Source organism: Rhipicephalus microplus, unplaced genomic scaffold (genome assembly GCF_043290135.1).
Source record: "Rhipicephalus microplus isolate Deutch F79 unplaced genomic scaffold, USDA_Rmic scaffold_49, whole genome shotgun sequence".
NCBI classification, from domain to species: Eukaryota; Metazoa; Arthropoda; class Arachnida; order Ixodida; family Ixodidae; genus Rhipicephalus; species Rhipicephalus microplus.
The window spans coordinates 271,333-292,188 of NW_027464622.1; the positions used below are offsets into that span (position 1 = coordinate 271,333).

General features: G+C 50.6%; 1 protein-coding gene across 3 annotated transcripts in view; it reads right to left on the bottom strand.

Annotated features, from left to right (window-relative positions):
* pan (transcription factor pangolin) overlaps nt 1-4,844 on the bottom strand; it is a 230,040-nt gene extending 225,196 nt beyond the window's left edge. The window contains exons 1-2 of one of the 3 annotated variants that reach the window (XM_037413461.2): nt 4,553-4,844; nt 4,321-4,408 (exon numbers count right to left, since the gene is read on the bottom strand). In XM_037413461.2, coding sequence (XP_037269358.2) covers nt 4,321-4,408; nt 4,553-4,690 — 226 coding nt within the window. In that variant the 5' untranslated portion in view covers nt 4,691-4,844. Of the gene's footprint in view, nt 1-4,320 lie in introns of all 3 variants that reach the window. The other 2 variants (XM_037413459.2, XM_037413460.2) reach the window with 2 other exon arrangements.
* Nucleotides 4,845-20,856: the final 16,012 nt, after the last annotated feature.

Below are 20,856 nucleotides of genomic sequence, written 5' to 3' on the forward strand. Positions count from 1 at the left end.
GGACAACTATATACGGCCCCCCGTTGCGATCTCATAACAGCTTTCGCTGTAAAATATGCGCGTTAAAACTGCTTTGTTGCACGGAGACAACTTCGGTATACCTTCCCACACACACCGATGCAGCAGGAACCCTCCCCGCAAGGAAGCGTCAGCGAGTGCGCCGCCATAGCCATGGTCCGGGGAGGTGATTCTTAAATGGAAAGAAGATACAAGTGAGCCCCGTAACTGTCTCTGGGGGGGGGGGGGGGGGGGGGCACCTCAATAGCTCACGGGGGATGGGGGTAAAGAGGGATTAAAAAGGATAGGAATTAAAGGTATAGAGATAGAGAGAGGCGCAGGGACAGCCACATACGAAAGTACGAAGAAGATATCAAAGATGGACACGGTCGCAGAAGTCTGAGGATGGGGCACCACTCGGCGAGAGCTCTTGTCGGCGTCAAGAGATGGCGTAGGGCGAGCCAGTCGGCCAGAGCTGCGCTGTCGTCGGAGATCGGCGTCAGGAGATGGCGTAGGGCCAGCCCAGTCGGCGAGAGCTACGCTGACGTCGGATATCCCGAGGGCACAACCGGTCGGCACGAAATCCAGAGAGCGATCCGGTATATGACCGCGTCACGTTTGGCGGCGCTGCACCTCATTAACACGTTTTAAAACTTTGGCCGCGGTCCAATGATGATCGCACGCGAGACCACAACTATGGGCGGCTGCCGCGCTAGCGCCCCTTGCGGAGGACGTCACGCAATACCAACTGTACGATTCTTTACACGCTCCGGGTGGCACACGTTCCTTTCATGCAGGATTGTTCCCAGACGCCGCATGGTTCCAACATCGATAGTGACGTTCGCGTCGCTCCCGCCTGTTCTCTTCCGTCTTCGTCGTTATCGCGTTGTGCCCAAGTATGCATAGTGGAGAAGGACTCTGAACAAAGTTGCCGAAATTGCTTCGCGATTCGCCTTTCCTATGGCTCCAGTCAACAAACGATGCAAAAGAGCATCAGCGACTATAGCCCAAACCGCCGCGAAGCTTGAGATGGTATCTACGATAGTTGCAAGTGCACTTCTGCATGAATTGACGCGTTATTTCGTTATATTTCGCTACTTTAACTGTGAATAAGAATGGCGAAATATAGGCGTAGCCGGAGCGTGTAGATTGCCCACACGAGATGCACCTGTCTATAATTACATCAGTGTAAAATATTTTCACGAAACAGTAAACGGAATGGAAGCCCCGATTGTGATCGACTCGTTTCCATATATCGCTCCAAGAACGTCAGAAAAGAAGCCAAAGAGCGAGCTTATCGGAGCAATATATCTCGCAATTGACATATGAATTCGATTTTTGGACAAAACCGATGAATGCTTGATTGATTGATTTCTGGGGTTTAACGTCCCAAAACCACCATATGATTATGAGAGACGCCGTAGTGGAAGGCTCCGGAACTTTCGACCACCTGGGGTTCTTTAACGTGCACCCAAATCTGAGTACACGGGCCTACAACATTTCCGCCTCCATCGGAAATGCAGCCGCCGCAGCCGGGAATCGAACCCGCGACCTGCGGGTCAGCAGCCGAGTACCTTAGCCACTAGACCACCGCAGCGGGGCAACCGATGAATGCTTGTCCTACGAAGCTGCTGTGATAATAATTGTTGGGGTTTAACTTACCAAAACCGCGATATGATCATGAGAGACGCCGCAGTGGAGGGCTCCGGAAATTTCGAACACCTGCGGTTGGTTCTCCAACGTGCACCTAAATAATCTGAGTACATGGACCTCAAACCATTTTTTGTAAGCCGCAGTAATGAAAACGAAATACGGCTAACCACGGGTTTTAGAACGCCGATTTAGGAAGAGATCAGCTAGCCTCAAAACCCGGCACTTGGCAATAACGCATCCAGCGGACGTGATTAAAGCGCAAGGAACACACGGACAGACAACAAACACATGCTCTACTAGCATCACGACTGCTATAGTAATATTTTTACACGAACATTGTTACACGGACCGCGAAGAAACCGCTTTTGTAACAATATCAAACACAGCTCAGTAGTCCACAATTGTTTTCGAACGCTGATTGATTGATTTGTGGGGTTTAACGTACCAAAAGCACCATTTGATTATGAGAGACGCCGTAGTGGAGGGCTCCGGAAATTTTGACCACCTGGGGTTCTTTAACGTGCACCCAAGTCTTTGTTTTCGAACGCGGCGACGATAAATAAAAGCATCAAAAGTCAGCGAAAATCCCACACCAGAATTGTCACGTCAGCCGTAACACCGCCCTGTAATAAAGAGTTGTCCAGCAGCAAACTATCCATTCCATACACTTAAATAGCACCAAGGGTAAGAGGATGAATCCTGTCCTGCGTTTTTCTGCCCACGCTGTTTTGCACCAAAGACAGTGCAACAGAGCACGCGCATCAGAAAAATACACTTCCCCCAGGACCAAATCACTTTTTCTCTTTGCCACGGATACGCGCCTGCCGCTCCCTGTGAAAGAGCGCGATAAAATTTGAAGATTTCACCACCGTCGCTCTATCGCAATCTGCCAGACTCCGACAGTCGGCCATGCTCGGCAGCCTTGGCGCTGACAGCGATAGGCTAAAGCCCTCGTTACCAGTCAAAATGGAGTCTGTGGTACGACATCTGACGCTCGTTCGGACGCTTGATCACTAACACATACGCTTAAACGTTCGCAAGAAATCGTATAGAGGTGCTGAACACTGCGGGCATTTCCGCGGTGGCTTTTTAACGTCTACCTGAAGCACATTTCATGAATATTTACTTCAATACCAATCCTGTACATACTAAATGAATCGCAATCATGTTTCCTGCACGAAAATCGTAATGAGATCAGAAAAAATCAGATTAACGCAATGAAATCGAATGCTAATGCGATTAGCCACTGCTTTAGAGAAGAGGAAGAGGTTGCAAAATCTGATCAGCCTGTACTCAATAATGGGCTCATCACCGATGTCACCCTGCAGTATCATCGAAAGCTACACAGTCCAAAAACTGTCGTAGCGCTGCAACCGGTGCTTTTTTTTTTTTTATTCACTGATGACGTCTACTCTGTGAAAACAATATAGTAACGTGTTTTTCGAATGCGGACTGGGCAGAGATCGTCGACGGCAGGGGACTGACTGTTCCCTACTGTTTCAGTCGGCCAACAGAAATATAAAAATAGAAAAAGACCAAGCAAAGAAAGATAGCTTCCAAAGCGACCGCCTGCTTCACAGCAGAAGAGCATACACGTCACTGGCACCAGCCGCAGGAGACAAACCGCATTCCGACAGAGGGCTCACAACCCCCCCTCCCCGCACCACCACTCCCCTTCGTTCTCGACTGCCCCCTCCGCGCGCGTTCAAGACGGGGCCGCACCCCCTCCATTGCTTCTCGAGTCCTCCCCGAGCCTTCACCAGCCGGCATATCAGGCCTTATCTTATCTGGGTTTCCCGCTCTGCCTTTAGTCAGCGCTCGAACGAAGACCAAACCTCGCGTTCACCATGGTCGCGCTCACAGTCACCCTTATCACGTTTTACTATCAGCAAAAAAAGAAGCGCCAACCACGACGCACCGGTGACAGGAGAAACAGTAGCGCCAGCAAACTTTAGAACAAATTCTAAATAAAAGAAACCCCAATACACAGAACAGAACGGTCACTAAACTTTCACATTTACACGAACCGTGGCAGAGAATCGAGCGCTAATTTGGCTCGAGAACGCATCGAATTGTCCTTGTGTATTCGTTTCAACGGGCCTTTTTTTCGTAGCCCGGCGGTTTCCCGACTATCTTACAAAATGACTTCACCTTACCTAAATGTTCTAAATTGTCTGCAATAAGAATAGAGCAGCACAGTAATTGAGCTAAGGTGTAGTTTTAAGAACTAAGCCTGCAACAAACGAAAATGAACGAAAAAATCTGAGTTCATGAGAGTAATCGGGCCGAAAGCGACTGGCAAATTGACCGGTCATTCACTACAAATCCAACGAAAGAGAACTAGAATGGGAACCAATATGTGAAGTACTGTATTAATTGGGTTGTCAGCACATCCTCCCGGGTAATGTAATGCGGTAGTTATAGGGGAACGCCGTGCTGCGTAACTTTACACAATACTTCCCGAAATTCAGCGCTAAACAACGTTGAAAGAAAGAAGAACATTCCATGCAAATAAGTGTGCAAACACTCGACACAACAAACAGCATGCGTGCGTCGTCGCATTCTCACGTAATGCGCGCTGGAAGCGCATGAAATGAGAGGGCGACGACAAAGCGCCTGGCGCTCCAGGATAGATCGGCTGTTGAAACAGTTCACGATTAGTTCACTCACCGAATAGCGAACCGAAGGCGTCCGACCGCGTGGGCTTCGGCGAAGCGTAGCCGGAGGTCGCTTGCCCGGGTAGGCCAACTATCTTCTCCTGCAAAAACCGGCACAAACCCGAGGTCGGCGTCAGGCCCCTCGCTGTCGACGCATCTTGCTGCAGCCGAGATACTCCAAAGTCAGCGTGGCACGACGCGGCGAGGCAAGCCGAGGTCCTGGCAGCGGCGACGGCGGCACTTACCTCCTCGCCTTCAGTTACCAGGCTTGACTTGAGGTCCGTCAAGTTCTCCGAGGAGCGCTTCTCCTCTTCGCCTTCGTCTTTGAACACTTTGATCTCGTCCGAGGAGGCCAAGTCGTCTCCGCCGCTGCCATGCGGCATCGTGCCCGCACACACGCCACCGCACCGCACACAGAACACGCGTAGCAGACCCGCCTTCAACGGCAGCGCTCGTCGCCACCGCCACAACAACGCGACATCGCTGTACCGCTCCGCTCGCGCTACTTGCTGCCGGGACAAATCAGAGAGCACGTGCACCGCGAGGTCTAGAAGCTGCAGCCAATGACGAAGCGCGGGCGCCGTCGGGGAGCTTCGGAAACCGAACGCCTAGAGCGACCGAAGCGCCACTGCCGTCGAAATTCCGCAGGGGCGCTACTTCGCACGCCTGGCGGCTTCAGCAAAATAAACAACAACACGTGTTAGTGCTCCGCCGCTTCGGTGAGGGCGCCTTTGTCCGCGCAGGAGTGAGGAGGTGCGCCAAAAGGGTAAACATTCCGGAGCAGCGTGACCGCGCGACGGCCGATCTCGCCCTCCTCGCCCGTGAAAACGCTAACGAGATGGTGCGGCGACGGCCGGAGGTGGTGCTGTCTCCGCCTCGCTGCCGCGACGCCGCTCACGCGCCTCCGGCCTGGCTACTTTCACCGGCCGCATGATGGCACGGCGCGCGCTATTACGTTGCCGGCGATCGTACGGGTCGCAGACTGTCGCATGAACACGTCCCTGCAGGCACTGCGCCGTGCTCCCGTCCGGGCTGCAGAAATTAGGTGCCTCTCTCCTCTTCTAACCACCACCATGCAGTGCTATCATTTCGCCTTAGATGGCAAGGACCCATGGGCCTAGACTTCGGTGCATGTTAAAGAACACCAGGTGGTGGAAGTTTTCTTAGCCCTCCTCTACAGCGTCTCTCGTAACGATATGGTGGTTTTGGGACGTGAAACTTCAAAAATTATTATTATTATTAAATGGCAAAGATATGTGCGTTATCAAAGCGTACTGATATCGCCATGACGTTCGACATGATGTACACTGTAACATGGACGTAGAGCGCACAAGACAAAAAGCCGAGAGAGGGCCGTAAGATCAAGCGTGTGTCTTCGTGTGTCACATTTACGCCAGCCGTCGTCTTGCATCTATCATTTGCACTTTCTTTTTGTTTAAGGCGCACTTTTTTTTTTCACAGCTGGCAATACGTTTAGTCTCTCGCATTAACTTCATAAAAACCCTAGCTTGGAGAAGTTCTGCAAATACTATATCTCATACCCTAAAAGGTGGCTACGTCTCGCAAAGTAGTAATTAGGACTACTCCCCCTAAATAAAGTTTTTAATACGAACGATTTTAGTGACCAAATTAACTACAATTTGTAAAATATTCCCACGCTCTGTACACCGTGCACAGAGCTGGGAGCCGCTGCAGTGTCGCCCTCTCTTGAAGATAAACAGCGACAGTTTCGTGGGCGAAGGCTTAACTCGTCGCCTTTCATTGCGTCGCCGCGGTACTCTTTGGCGCGTTGCATACTCCATAAGGGCACGCGAGTCCGCTCTTCTGATCTTCGTCACTCTTTAATAGAGTTGAATGTTGAGCGAATTGGTGTTTGAACATAAGTACCATCGTAAGTAGCTCAACGAGAGAGAACTGCAGAAAGGAACAGACGCCATTTGACCTTAGAAGTGTGACAGAGACAAGAAGGACCCGAGCCTTCGTGTCCTTCTTGTCTCTATGTCGTCGTTCTGTTCTCGCGCTATAACTATCGCCATTTGACCACTGATGTTAATGAAGGCGAATATACAAGTTTATCCACATATCTAAATGGAAATCCACAGATTTAGCTCCTCATATTCCAGAAGTCAAACGGCGTCGCCCTGCCGGTACTGTCATGTCTTCCAAGGAGATCATCAAACTCAATTGTAACCAGATATTCGATAACCTTGGGTTTTTAGAGGAAAATGAGATTCAGTATTTGTTCCGGCTTCTGTTTACGTGAAGGGAAGATCTTCAACCCTCTGCAGCATCTGCCATCCGTAACGAAGCCCGAGGCCATGGGTTCTAATCCCGACCGCGGTAATTTTGATCAGGACGAACCGCAAGAACGCCTTCGTGCGTTGATTTCCCTATTGAAAAAAACGTCCACCATAGGAGTGGTGGATTATGGCGGTGGAAATGGTGGCACATGGTGTATGGTGGCGTATGGTGGAGCGGATGGTGGATGGCTTGCTCCAGCCGGCAATGCTGGAGCGCGAAGCAGCGTCAAAACCACCGTGACGAGCTGCCGCTAAAGAAATAATAAAAATAATTGTATAAAAAGAATGTATCAAGCACCCGTAAAAAAGCCATTTGACCACCGATGTTATTGAAGGCAAATTTACAAGTTTATCCACATGTCTAAAAGGAAATCCACAGATTTAGCTCCTCATATTCCAGAAGTCAAATGGCGTCGCCCTGCCAGTACTGTCATGTCTTCCAAGGAGATCATCAAACTCTATTGTAACCAGATATGAGATAACCTTGGGTTTTTGAGAGGAAAATGAGATTCAGTACTGTCATGTCTTCCAAGGAGATCATCAAACTCTATTGTAACCAGATATGAGATAACCTTGGGTTTTTGAGAGGAAAATGAGATTCAGTGTTTGTTCTGGCTTCTGTTTACATGAAGGAAAGCTCTTCAACCCTCTGCAGCATCTGCCATCCGTAACGAAGCCCGAGGCCATGGGTTCTAATCCCGACCACGGTAATATTGATCAGGACGAACCGCAAGAACGCCTTCGTGCGTTGATTTCCTATTGAAAAAACGTCCGCCATAGGAGTGGTGGATTCCACCATCCACCATTTTGGTGGATTATGGCGGTGGAAATGGTGGCACATGGTGTATGGTGGCGTATGGTGGAGCGGATGGTGAATGGCTTGCTCCAGCCGGTAATGCTGGAGCGCGAAGCAGCGTCAAAACCACCGTGACGAGCTGCCGCTAAAGAAATAATAAAAATAATTGTATAAAAAGAATATATCAAGCACCCGTAAAAAAAGAGCCATTTGACCACCGATATTATTGAAGGCAAATTTACAAGTTTATCCACATATCTAAAAGTAAATCCGCAGATTTAGCTCCTCATATTCCAGAAGTCAAACGGCGTCGCCCTGCCGGTACTGTCATGTCTTCCAAGGAGATCATCAAGCTGTATTGTAACCAGATATGAGATAACCTTGGGGTTTTGAGAGGAAAATGAGATTCAGTGTTTGTTCCGGCTTCTGTTTACATGAAGGGAAGCTCTTCAACCCTCTGCAGCATCTGCCATCCGTAACGAAGCCCGAGGCCATGGGTTCTAATCCCGACCACGGTAATATTGATCAGGACGAACCGCAAGAACGCCTTCGTGCGTTGATTTCCTATTGAAAAAACGTCCGCCATAGGAGTGGTGGATTCCACCATCCACCATTTTGGTGGATTATGGCGGTGGAAATGGTGGCACATGGAGTATGGTGGCGTATGGTGGAGCGGATGGTGGATGGCTTGCTCCAGCCGGCAATGCTGGAGCGCGAAGCAGCGTCAGAACTACCGCGACAAGCTGCCGCTAAAGAAATAATGAAAATAATTGTATAGAAAAGAATGTATTAGGCACCCGTAAAAAAAAACGCTGCGACAGCGTGGCATCGAAACTGGCACCTTCGAATTATGAACTGAGTATACTAACCCCTGCGCCACGCCGACAGACGTTCAACTTGTCAAAATTAACACAGTCTCCCTTTCCGGCGTGCCTTACAGTCATGCACAGTGAGGTTAGCACAGGCTTGCTTCTGCGTCAGTGGAGATGGCAAGTTTCACCGCAGCATCCCTATCTCCCCGTTAATTGTTTTCTTTCGAGTATCATATTCTTGGACTGTCTTACGGTCTTGCAGCCACCAAAACCTCTATTTCTTCCCATAATTGTGGAACAATGGGGCTCTTTTTCTTTAGACGCTTCATCTGTGCCTGAAGCTTGGCCCCTTTTGCTTGCCTTGGTGTCGTCCCAACGTTGCTGCAGGTGATCCATCTATAACATTGCTTGGAGCGCTGAGGGCATGAATCCTACTTCATGTGCCTGTGCTACCACCTATTCGTGGTGTTCGCAAAAATGATAAGAAAAATGATGCGATGACGCAGTTCTCACGGTGACCTGCCTTTGGTTACCGGCTTTCAGAGGTGGTAAGTGAGGGGTAAAGGTGGGAAGTAAACAGCCTTTGGTAGAATTAGTGGTCCTAGATTGAGGAAGACCCCCTGGCCTGCTTTAAACACTGCTTTTATAGGGGCACTAAAGGGAAATAATGAATTGCTCTACACCAATGAATTGTACTCGGAGAGCTGTAATGACGTCAGTTTCAACATCGTACGTTCGTTAATTGAGGGGGAAAAGTCTAAAGGTACGTTTCGCGCCGATAATCTCCACACATGAAATCGAGAATTCCATAGAACATTTGTGCGGCGTTTTGACGACATCAGTCCAAGGAAACTTCCCGAAACTTGGTATGTTAAATCTGTGACCCCATCAGAGTACCATTTACTTCATTTTGTTTTTACTGATTGGGAACGATATATGCCCTGGATGCCACTGTCAAGATCTACTAATGATGGCGTCAAGCTGACTGGGGCCTGGAAGTTCAAGGTGAAGTCGCCAGTCTCACCAGCCGCACTTTCTTTTCGCACGTTTTCTCACTTACCAAGCGTCTTGTCGTGGCAAGCTTGGTGGTTTTGGTACTGTGAAAGAGTAATTTACTAATTCTAGAATAATACTTTTAGGGTCCCTTTAAACAATTACGCATGTGCAGGTCGGACTAAGAGGTCAGACTTTGCCCTCCCCCTTAAATTATTGGAGGAGCGGCGAAGGATGAGGGGGGGGGGGGGGGGTCTGATGGTTAGAGTGCTTTGGCTTGTGGCTTGACAAAGTCATAGCTGAGCATTTGATTATAAGTTCATCGAGGAAATGTAAAAACCGTAAGCGATCATGTATACCTGTAGGGGTGCGATTTCGTGACGAGAAAAGAGAAGCGTTTCCTTGCCCATATAGTTATGCTGATTGTATCGCGCTTTCATCTCCAAAGTCTGATTCCAATTATTCAATGGAGGACAAGTGAATGTTTCACGTGACCTTTTACCACATGCAGCACATACGAGTATACATGGCAGCCATACATATTGTTCCCACCATACAGCGCTTTCTGATCGACTATACTGTTAGCTTAATTGTTTACAATAACCACACGGGAGCTTCAAAGCCCGAAATTTTTATGTTGAGCATGCATATATGCACAAACACACGTATGATTTGTGGGACGCTATCACCACTTGTAAAGCCGTTAGTGCCTCAAGGCATGCACGTATTAGCGGTGGTTAGGTTTAACAGCCGCCAAGCGAGAGGTGGCTCATGTCAAATCATGTAGGGATCCGCGAACACGCGATCTACCGCCAATTACAATCTCACCATACATAATGAATTTATGAAAACGTTGAGCGTATCCACGAGGAAGTAAGTGCAGAAGCTTGTGACGACCTAAAACGTGCACGTCACTTTGTGGTTCAGGCATGTCGACGGAAAAAAAAAGCCTCATATAAAGCTGGGTAGCTCATATTCAAGTGACATACGGCAAGTATAGGCCACAAGCTGTTGTTACGCCTGCGAGTCCACACCGAACGTCCATGCCTCTGAAAAAGGCAATCTGTGTCAAGGCCAGCACGCGAGCCCGCCTGACGCGAACAACTCAACGGCGTCATCACGCGGCGGCGCCGGTCCATCGCGCAACGCCCAGCGAGCCCCCTCAGCCCACGAGCCTGTCGAGGCAATCGGCGCCTTCCAGTCTGGCGAATCTTACGCAATGCGTGGCGACGTCACTCGTCCTTGGCTGCAACCACGCGCAGCGGCTCCGGATTCGGTGAGAATGACGCGGCCCAGCGGCGAGCCCCTTTGCAGGATTCTGACCTCACGGTCTTCTGGTTGGACACTTGGTTACTCAAAGGATCCACCCGGTGCCTTAAAAACAGCCCTGCGGCGCGTCGCCAGCAGTAGACCTATGTGTCAGAGAAGAGAGCTCGACTCTTCGAGTCTCTAAGCTGTCGGCCTCTGCCGAATTTGTAACGCCTCTGTATCTATGCTGTACATAAACCTTGCCTAACTCAATGTCGTCTCGTCTGCTCGTCTATCAGCTCTGCGCAGAAGCAGTCGCGAGCTGAGAAACCTACGCTACCAAACGTCTGGTGGCCGTGTCGGCGGAGATCGGAGCAGTGGCGCCTTCGGGACCGTGTTGGCGTCGCCCGGCTTTCGTAACACTGTGTTGAATTAAACACATGGCAAGCGCAAATATAGCGAGTTTCTATGTAATGACGACTCAGTAATAAGGGAACAGAAGCAAGAGACCTGGTGGAAAAAAAAGAAAAAGCCAAGAATCTAGGAAGACAAGGAAATTCGCTATGCGATCAAGAAATGATTCGCGAAGTCTCACACGAGCGTATAGGCAGGATAGTAACAGATAAATACACTTAAACCTTAATTGAACGAGCTTCATGATCCCGCAATTCTCGATATATCGAAGTATTTCACTTTCCATAACCTCATGTCCTTGAACCTGAATGTTTGGGAAGCATGTTCATCCGTGCATTCAATATTACGAAGTTGCAGAGCTGCACCGGAGGAAGACCGAATTGTAAGTTCTGCTGCTCCTTAAGTGATAACATCAGTCGAAGATAAAAGTGCTGACTCGTGACTGTCTCTCCTTACGAGGACACCTGAACAGGTTGACAGAGGGATGTGGTAAGGGAAATAAAAAATACAGGAAGTATAATATTGGCGAAGAGAGAGAGAGAGAAAAAAAGTGAGCCTCATTCGATCTGCTTCCCGCAACGGACTCACAAGCCCTCGCGTGCCACACGCAGCCGACCAGGAAAGCCCCCAAAGAGGCCGGACATGTATCGCAAGAAGCAAGACAAACGTGCCGGATTGGCCAGTGGTCATATGATTAAGTTGCATGTGGCTTTTGTGAACGATCATCTTGTATCACCAGAGCACGTTAGACCTGCATATTGTTTCAGTTTCACACGTGACACTCCGCTGCCATGAAGAAGATTAGATTAGATTAGATTTGTGGGGTTTAACGTCCCAAAACCACCATATGGGTATGAGAGACGCCGTAGTGGGGGGCTTCGGAAATTTTGACCACCTGGGGTTCTTTAACGGCTGCCATGAAGGAGACTACTTCTCATGTGCGGTATTAAAGTCGCACTTGCAGGATCCTAAATTTTTAATTTTTTTCTCGCATTATTGAAATTCGGTTGTTGTACTGCCTCAACATGCCATCCACGCCCTAAAAAAACTCTCTTGGCGACTACATTTTGCTTAAAGGACAAGTAACAGGCTAAGACTTCTTTCTTTTTTTTTTTACACCCCTGAAAGAAGCTCGACAATTAGCGCATACCGCGGCACACCGCCGTATGCACAGTAGTGCACACCGCGGCGATCACGTTTTCCGAATATTACAGTGCTGTACGCCGCGCAGAGCCTCCTTCTCGAAAAGCACTTCACACGTCACACGTCACGTGGCAGTGACGCAAAGTCGGTGATCGGCGAGTTCACGTAGCAGGCACTGCACCGTGCTCCCAACCGGGCTGCAGAAATTAGGCGCCTTCTTTTTCTAACCACTACCACCAACACGAAGCTGGTCCATTGGTCTAAACCAGTCACGACAATGGTCTACGCCTTCCCGTTAGGAAGAAGTGTGGCGAGACCGCGCGAAAATTTAAAACCAGTTGAAACCGATGTTCCAGCCCCTGTAACCTCCTTAATATGGCACGTATTCGCAAAGTTCTTGCGGCAGCATGTTCACTAAGTAAAAGTGTGCATATTTCTCTTGATAACAATTTTTGGAACTCGGGGTTGTTTACTGGCCCTTTTAAATTTAAAACTTCCGTTTAATCACATCTTGATATAACGAAGCAGATTGACGAATTTACCGACTTCATAATTTTTCCTAATATACTACAAATTTTTACCTTTTTACCTAAATTTTAATATACTACAATTTTTACCTAGTATACTACAAAGAAATATTCGATGGTTCAAATTCTGCTTGAAGCGAGATCCGCCGCGGTGGTCTAGTGGCTAAGGTACTCGGCTGCTGACCCGCAGGTCGTGGGTTCGTATCCTGGCTGCGGCGGCTGCATTTCCGACGGAGAGGGAAATGTTGTAGGCCCGTGTGCTCAGATTTGGGCGCACGTTAAAGAACCCCAGGTGGTCGAAATTTCCGGAGCCCTCCACTACGGCGTCTATCATAATATTATGGTGGGTTTGGGACGTTAAACCCCACATATCAATCAAATCTGCTTGAAGAGAAAAATCAAAGATGAACGTGGTCGTTTTGTGTCAGAAGTTGACAAGAAGAAGGCTGCACCAATAAATTATCTTGAAACCAAATCGATTCACTGTTACGCGGTAAGTCTGCTGCTACAATACAAAATATTCCAAATGAAGGAGGAAATGAATTAGAATGGTATTAGGTACATCCGGAGCGTAACCGCCGAATCTTTTACAGCGAAAGCTGTTATGAGATCACAACTCGGGTCACTCTCAGTTGTCTGCCGCCGCCACCGGTGTCCGTAACCATATCGCGCGAAGTTAGAAAAAAAGAACCTAGCACCAATGAGACAGTGGGGCTTGAACCCAGGTGCTCTGGGTGCCAGCTCAGTATTCGACCACCGAGCCATGCCGATATAGGGACTTCTTGGCAAACTTGCCTTAGGCATGCTTAATGTCGGAAAAGCAATCGCGTTGATACGACTTATAAAGCGTTTTGAAACAGCGAAAGAACAAGGAGTCGTCGCACAATGCAAATAGCGTAACGAGCGGGTCGTCCAATGCTCTAACTACAGTGTCCAGAAATATACTTCTAGACACTGTAACTCCAACTCGCTACAAAAGCTTGTTTTTGTTGAGCTCCTAATTGTGGCACATTCCCACTTCAGGCATAATTCCTCATCGTCGTCAGCCACTTCAGTGAACAAGTGACACGAAATTCTTCGGAATAGTTTAGCGGATACCACGCTTCTCAGAAGAGTGACGCAAAATAACATAGCGAATGCCAGCCTACTATTCTAAACTTGTTATTGTTATTGCCGTAGTGGGTATCAATATATATATATATATATATATATATATATATATATATATATATATATATATATATATATATATATGCGAAATTTGATTATTATAGAAAGTGCAATTCGACTTATGAACATGTAAGCACAATACATACTAGAAAAATAAGTTACAATATGTTAAGGGGTGAAGGTGAAATACAAAAAATATTTTGACAGTAATCAAACACTCGCACTAGTGCAAAAAAAACAACACTCGGAAATGAGTTCACTGTAAATAAGTGTACAAAATTTAAGAAAAGCAGGAGAAAGGAGGATTAAAAACCCATCGACAACAGTTTTATAGGCACAGACGATTTTGAAGATGTGATACAGCAGTTTTCGGTGCTGTTACGACTCGCACCGCCGCCGACACTTGAGACTTCCCCGCTACGCCACCGATCACCAAAGAGAGGTAACACCACTCAACCCTTTTTCGGTTCCCTCTTGGCTATGCGTCTCAGCCACTTTCCACACAGAGGGATTCGTGCCAGGGCCGGGAAATGGGTGACGCTACGACCTGTTCCTAATTACTGATGCATTTCGTTTATTACTAGTTGCAAACACTCATGCTGCCCGCGTACAACAACCACTACAAAAAATTATAAAACAAAATTTAGACACTAGCGACGATGGACACAGGTCACGTAAATGAAGTAACTGCAACAATACGTACGCAAATATAAAGGAAACACACGACGACACAAATGATGAAGTTATCAATAAAACCACGCAATGTCTCAACGCACCACATCCCTTCCTGCAAAGCTTGTCTAAATAAGGTACATAAAGTTCGTCTTACGAGTTGTCCATGTTGTCGGGAGCTCAGTCGGAGCTGCATGTTCGAGTCGTGGCTCAGGGCTTCTTCCTGGGGTCACTGTCCGATTCTTGTCTTGTCTTGTCGCCTAGGATATCTTGGCTCATACCCACATGGGGGATTGGCCACACTGTACCTCATAATAGATAACTTTTTTACAACGCTTGCTAAAAAAAGAAAGAGAAATTAGATAGGAACAATAATAATATACATTTAAAAAACGTGAAAAAGTGCAGAAGAATGCGATAAACCAGAATATATAAAACAAATTAACAAGAATTTTGTAAAGGTCCTCATCGTCTTCGTCGTCTTCGTCGTCTCTCTCAGTGATTACCATCTTAGTCTTCTTTCATAACGTCCCGCAATCACTCGCTTCCTCGTTCCCCATCTCTAACTTTCATTCCTCGTCACACCATCCCTGCATCAATCATCTAATCGACTCTCATCGCTATCTCTTCACACCGTTATCTTCCTTTTTCATTCCGTCTCTCTGCCATCTAGATCTCATCGCATCGTCTCCTCGATCGCCGTTGCGCTGTCCCTTTTGCAGTACCCGCTCCACCCCTCCGTAGCACCTAACCAATTGCCACTGTTGACACGACACATTCCTCTGTCAGTCGGTGTGTGTCAGCTTCAACGACTGCCCCCGCAGCCTACGCCAGTGGAAAGCCCTCTCCCAAGCAAGGTAGAGCAAGTAACATTGTACAAACTCAAACTTTAGAGAGAGAGATGGGCGAGCTGTCCGATGACACTAGAATTACGGGCGACCAGGAGTCCCAATGTTCCGACAAGGTAGGTAGGTAGGTAGTAAACTTTATTTACTCAGTTGACAGGACAGAGTTGGGGATGGCTTTAAGGGCCGGCCCCTTACAAAATCTAGGAGGAGTCCCTAGTCCGGGACCCCTGTGGCTTCTGCTGCAGCACGCGCTCGGGCCACTAGGGCACGCTGGTCCTCTAGGGTCGAGCAACCGAGCAGGGCAGCCTCCCAGCTCTCTCGGGTAGGGAGGGAAGGGGAAGGAAGTGGCGGGACCGCCGGATTTGAGGGGCATGCCCACACCATATGGAAAGGATCCGCGAACGGATGGTCACAGTGCGGGCATTCCCCAGAGAATGCCGGATTGAAATGTTTGAATATCGCCGGGCACAATACTGTATTGGTATAGAGACGGAGGAGCCAGCGCTCGTCCTTCTTGGGCAGGCCCGATGCTGGGGGTGGGAAGCGGAGTCTGTTCGATTTGTACATAGCGGTGATTTCTCTGAAAGAGGTAGCCGGATTGGGTTCTGGAACATCAGGCGATGGAGGGCGAGGCGGGTCCCGGTAATTAAGCGCGTGGGCCGAGGCATCTGCAGCCTCGTTTCCAACTAGCCCCGTATGAGCAGGAGTCCAGATGACGGTGCGTGGATTTGGGCGATCTAGATAATAGCATCGCTTAAGGATTTCGGCGGCGCGATCATTGATGCAACCCCGTGTGACATTTTGGCACGCCCTCCGCGAATCGGTAATACTTATCCGAGATGCGGGGTCCGCTGCGGCGAGGGCTATGGCGACCTCCTCCGCGTGTGTGATGTCCGGTGCTCGAAAGGTGAGCCCTTGAATAGGTACGTTTTGGTGAACCACAGCGGCCGTGTACCACCCGCCGTGGTGGGGGCCGGATGCGTCCGTGTAGAAGACTCTCGGTCGTGAGCCATACCGTTGTTGTAGGGCTGTAGCCCGCGCTGTACGCCGCCCATCGTGAGTCCCATTTGTCATGTTTTGGGGCAGAGGCGGAATGATCAGTGCACCACGCCGATCCTCGGGGATTGCGGTACGCTCTTCCACCTTGTGGGTGTTGGAAATGTGGAGGCGGTGTAGGAGGTTGTTCCCATCCTGAGACCTACTAAGGCGCAGGTACTGGTTATTGAGATGAGCCTCTTTAAGTTCCCTGTACGTGTTTGTCATGCCCAGGTCTGCGAGACGTTGGTTCGACGTTGAGATGGGGAGGTCTAGGGCACGTTTGTAAATTTTGCGGAGTATACAGTCTAGTGTATTCTCGTCGCATTTACGCAGACACACGTAAGGTGTCGAATAAAGGATCCGGCTGGTCACGAAAGCGTTGGCGAGGCGCAGAGCAGCACGGCTCTTGAGACCTCCTCGCTTGTTCGAAACCCGGCGGATCATGCGGCCCACCTGATCCCCCACAGTGCGTAGTTTGCGCAGAGTGGTGTCAATTTCGCGGTGTTTGTGTATGAAGAGTCCCAGGACTCTGATTTCGTCGCGTTCCGGAATGGCCCTGTTACACAAGGTGAGTTCAATTTGTGTCGTGTCGTTCGGTTTGGGGCGAAGATGCACGTATTCCGATTTGGTGGGTGAGCATTCGAGACCGCAGCCGCGGGCGTAGCTGTCAACTATCGACGCGGCATGTTGCAGGCATGTCTCGATGCTACCAAGGGAACCCTGAGTTGCCCATAGCGTGATGTCGTCGGCGTACAGAGCGTGCTGCACGCCTGGGACATCGTTTAGCAATGAGGGAAGGTGAGCCATGGCAAGATTGAACAGAAGAGGAGAGAGGACTGCTCACTGTGGTGTTCCGCGCGTACCGAGAAGGTACGGTCCATGCTCCTTGTCTTGAATACGCAGGTATGTCTGCCGTTCTATGAGGAATTGGCGGACGTACCTAAAAGCATTATGCCCACAGTTTGTTTGTGATAGGTTGGTAAGGATGATGTCATGGGTAACGTTATCGAAAGCTCTCTTGAGATCTAAGGCGAGGACTACCTTGTCGTCACTGGGATGTTCGACCGGTTCGACAACGTCATGATGGAGTTGCAGGAGGATGTCCTGAGCAGAGCGATGTGGGCGGAAGCCGTACATAGTGTCTGCAAAAGTGTGTCGGGCCTCTAAGTATTCAGAGAGCCTGTCCCGGACCATGGCTTCCATAAGTTTCCCTACGCATGAGGTTAGGAAAATTGGTCTGAGATTGTCGATGTTTACAGATTTGCCTGATTTAGGGATGAAAGTTGCTAAGGCCGTTTTCCAATCGAGCGGTAGGGGTTCGCGCCCCTCCCAGATCTGATTGAAGTAGTCGAGGAGGTGAATGTACGCCGAGTCAGGGAGGTTGGCTAGGAGCCGAACCGTCACTCGATCCCGACCTGGCGCTGTGCCTCGTTTCATTTTGGACAGGGCCGCCTTCAGATGGTGGAGCTGAAAGCAACGATCCAACTCGGCGTTCTCCGTACCTGCATATGAATACGCCGGTCCGATGGGGTCCTGTTGGCTACAGAGATATTTGTCTCTGAGAGCCTGTGCCAATTTTTCCGCGTCACCCGCATAGGCGTGAAGCGCGCGCTGAAGGTGTTTCTGTGTTTCTGTGCGTGTTTGGCTAGGGTCGATGAGAGCCCTAAAGAGATGCCAGGTGTTGCGGCTTGACATCTGTGTGGCGGCAGTGTTGCAGCGCTCTACCCAGTTTGAGTCGGCGAGCTGGGCCGCGTACTCGTCGGCCTCTAGGGTGAGAGCCGCTATGCGGATTTTGAGCTGGCGGTTGTGTTTCTGTCGGCGCCATCGGCGCACTAGGCTGTGCCGAGCCTCCCAGAGATGCAGGAGGTGGTTGTCCACCGCCGGCGTGGCCTCTGAAAGTTGAACCGTCTGCTCGATTTTGTGGAGTGAGTTTACGAGATGTTGGGACCAAGTGTAGTATCCTTGGTGAGCTATGGGGGTCGGATTGGAGTATACCAAGCGAAATTTGGTCCAGTCTGGAAGTTTCGCTTGGTGGTGGGGACGAGTAAGGGGGTGTGTCCGGATTGTGGTAATGACAATGCAGTGGTCACTACCGAGGGTTTCCTCGGTATTGAGCCAATCTGCGTGTTTGATGTTTTTGGTGAGTGTGAGATCGGGACATGTGTCTCGGGTAACAGAGTTTCCAATGCGGGTTGGGTGTGTGGGGTCCGTCAGGATGGTTAGGCCCATGGTGGAAATGAGTTCCGCCAATTTCCGACCACGTCGTTCCTCCTGATGATAACCCCAGTGAGGGCTGGGGGCATTGAAATCGCCTACTATGACTAGTGGTTCTTTGCCTGCCACCGTGTGAGCTTTGCTAAAGATGTCGGCGTATGTTATGTTGGGCAGTTTGGGTGAACTGTAGATGTTAAGAATGTGTATGGATGGGTCCTGCTTCCTTAGAGGGAGGAGAGTCACCATAGCATACGAGTAAGCCGGGTTGCATTCGAGATCCACCAAACTGGCGGTGTAATCTCGATGCACGCAAAGTGCCGTTTGCGCGTCCCTTTGATACACGGTATAGTTTGTAAGGGCGGCGTGTTCGCCCGGTTCCTGTAGGGCCACTACCGCGGGTAATTGGGGATAGGTTTCTAAGTGGAGCCGGAGAGCAGCCCGCTGAGTGCGAGCCCGAAATCCCCGGCAGTTTCATTGGAGGATTGTGAAAGGGTCCGAATTAACGCGGGCGCGGCGCCATCTAGAGGCGTTGCCCGCCATCATGGGTATTAGAATTTTGGGTAGCCTCCAGGAGAGCAGAGAGATCCAGAGGTGCTCCACCGCTCGGTCCGGGGCTTGCTGCTGATGTTGCAGTCAATATGGTAGGCTGCCTGTCAGCCTCAGCCCTTTGGGGAAGTGGCCGGGGCGTCTGAGGTTTATTAACCCGCTTAAGTTTTGGGGTGGGACGACGGGTGCTGGAAGCGAGTTGGGGCAGCTGGGCCACTATCATGCCCGGGATTCTGGCGAATACGGTTTGGAGGGCGGCAGCCAAGCGATCCTCGATAGTAGTTACTATGGAGGCCACCTGGCCCTCCAGGCTATTTAGACGCGCCTCAATCGGAGCGAGAAGTGCCGTGGTGTCTCTTTGTTCCGAGGGGACACTATCCATCGCTTCCGGCGCCTGCCCGGAAGGTGTCGAGTTAGATGGAGGCGGGCGGTTTGCGAGTGCCTCCATTGCACGGGTCAACGAGGCCACTTGGGCCCGGAGCTGTTTAATTTCGAGTTGTTCCCGTGTGGGGGCGGAAGAAGTTTGAGGTTTGGGTGGGTTCGAGGGGGTTCCGGATGGGGAGGCTGCCCCGCCCGAGCCGCTCACCTCGGGTCCTTGTCGGACGCGAGCGGCCCATGTGGCATCCCCTTGGGCAGCAGGCTGGATTCCGGGTGACGGCGGGTGCGGTGTAGGGGAGGAAGGTGGGCCCTGGCTCGAGGTGGACCTCGCGGCGGGAGGTCCGGCCGGGGTGGGGCCTCGCTTGGAGGGCACGGGGCCCCCGCGCCAGGATGATGGGGTGGAGGAGAAGGTTTGGTGGCAGGAGGCTGGGCCCCCTGCGGTGAAGTCCCGGTGGTCGGCCTGCTTGGCTTCCGTGTTCGCGGGCGTTTGCGTTTCTTGGAGCCGGTTTGGTTCTTCGGTAGAAGAGTGGATGGTTTTGGTGGTGGTGCCCTGTAACGTTCCTTACAGCACCGGTCCCCGGTGACGTGGGGTCCGGCGCATAGAGCACACTTCGGCGTGCATTCGTGAGGTGCGCGAGCATCATCTATGAGTGGCACTGTGTTGCCACAGGTACCACAGAGGTCCGGTTTAGGGTCAGGGCAAGCGTCGGGTCGATGCCCAACTGAGCCGCACTGGTTGCAGGCTGGTACAGTTTTTCTGTATGGCTGCACCGGGATCAGCAGGGCGTCATAGGTGACGTACCTGGGCTTCACCTTTCCTGCAAAAGTGAGCCGCGCCTTGTTGGAGGTGCCCAAACGCCGGATGTGCAGTATTTCGCCTTCCGGCCAGTAGAAGCGTTGGCGAAGTTCGGCTTCAGAGTCAGAGCAGCGCACTGTCACCACTCCGTAGCAGGAGTCCTGGGTGCCCGCGCGGAGATACCCAAACAGGGGCACCGGTCCGACGGATGAAGGAACTGTCAGTTCACCAATTAGTTTGTCCGCAATAAGCGGATGTGGTGTGTAGGCCAGGATGAGGTTTTCGTCCTGCACCATCACGACTGTGACCAGCCGGTTCGCGTTCGCTCCGAGGTGGGCGATGAGCGCGCTGCCGGCTCCGTTCTCGGGGAAAACAGCGGTGAGGGATAGTTGTGTCCGTGCTTTCAGAACAACAACAAAATCAGTTTCCTTCGGCTTCGGCAGAGGCCGAGGCTGCCACGAGGGCCGCTTCCTCCCCTGTTGCGGGCCCGCGGAGCGCGGCGCAGGCGGCGGAAGTGTGGAGGAGGAGCGGTCTGCCTCGTCGACAGCCGTGGTCGGGGAGGCCGCCACTGCCGCGTCGCTCGCTCGCGTCTTGCCACCGCGGCAGCAAGCGCGGTGCTCTTAAATGTTTGGGGCAGCTCCGGCCTGCTGTCCG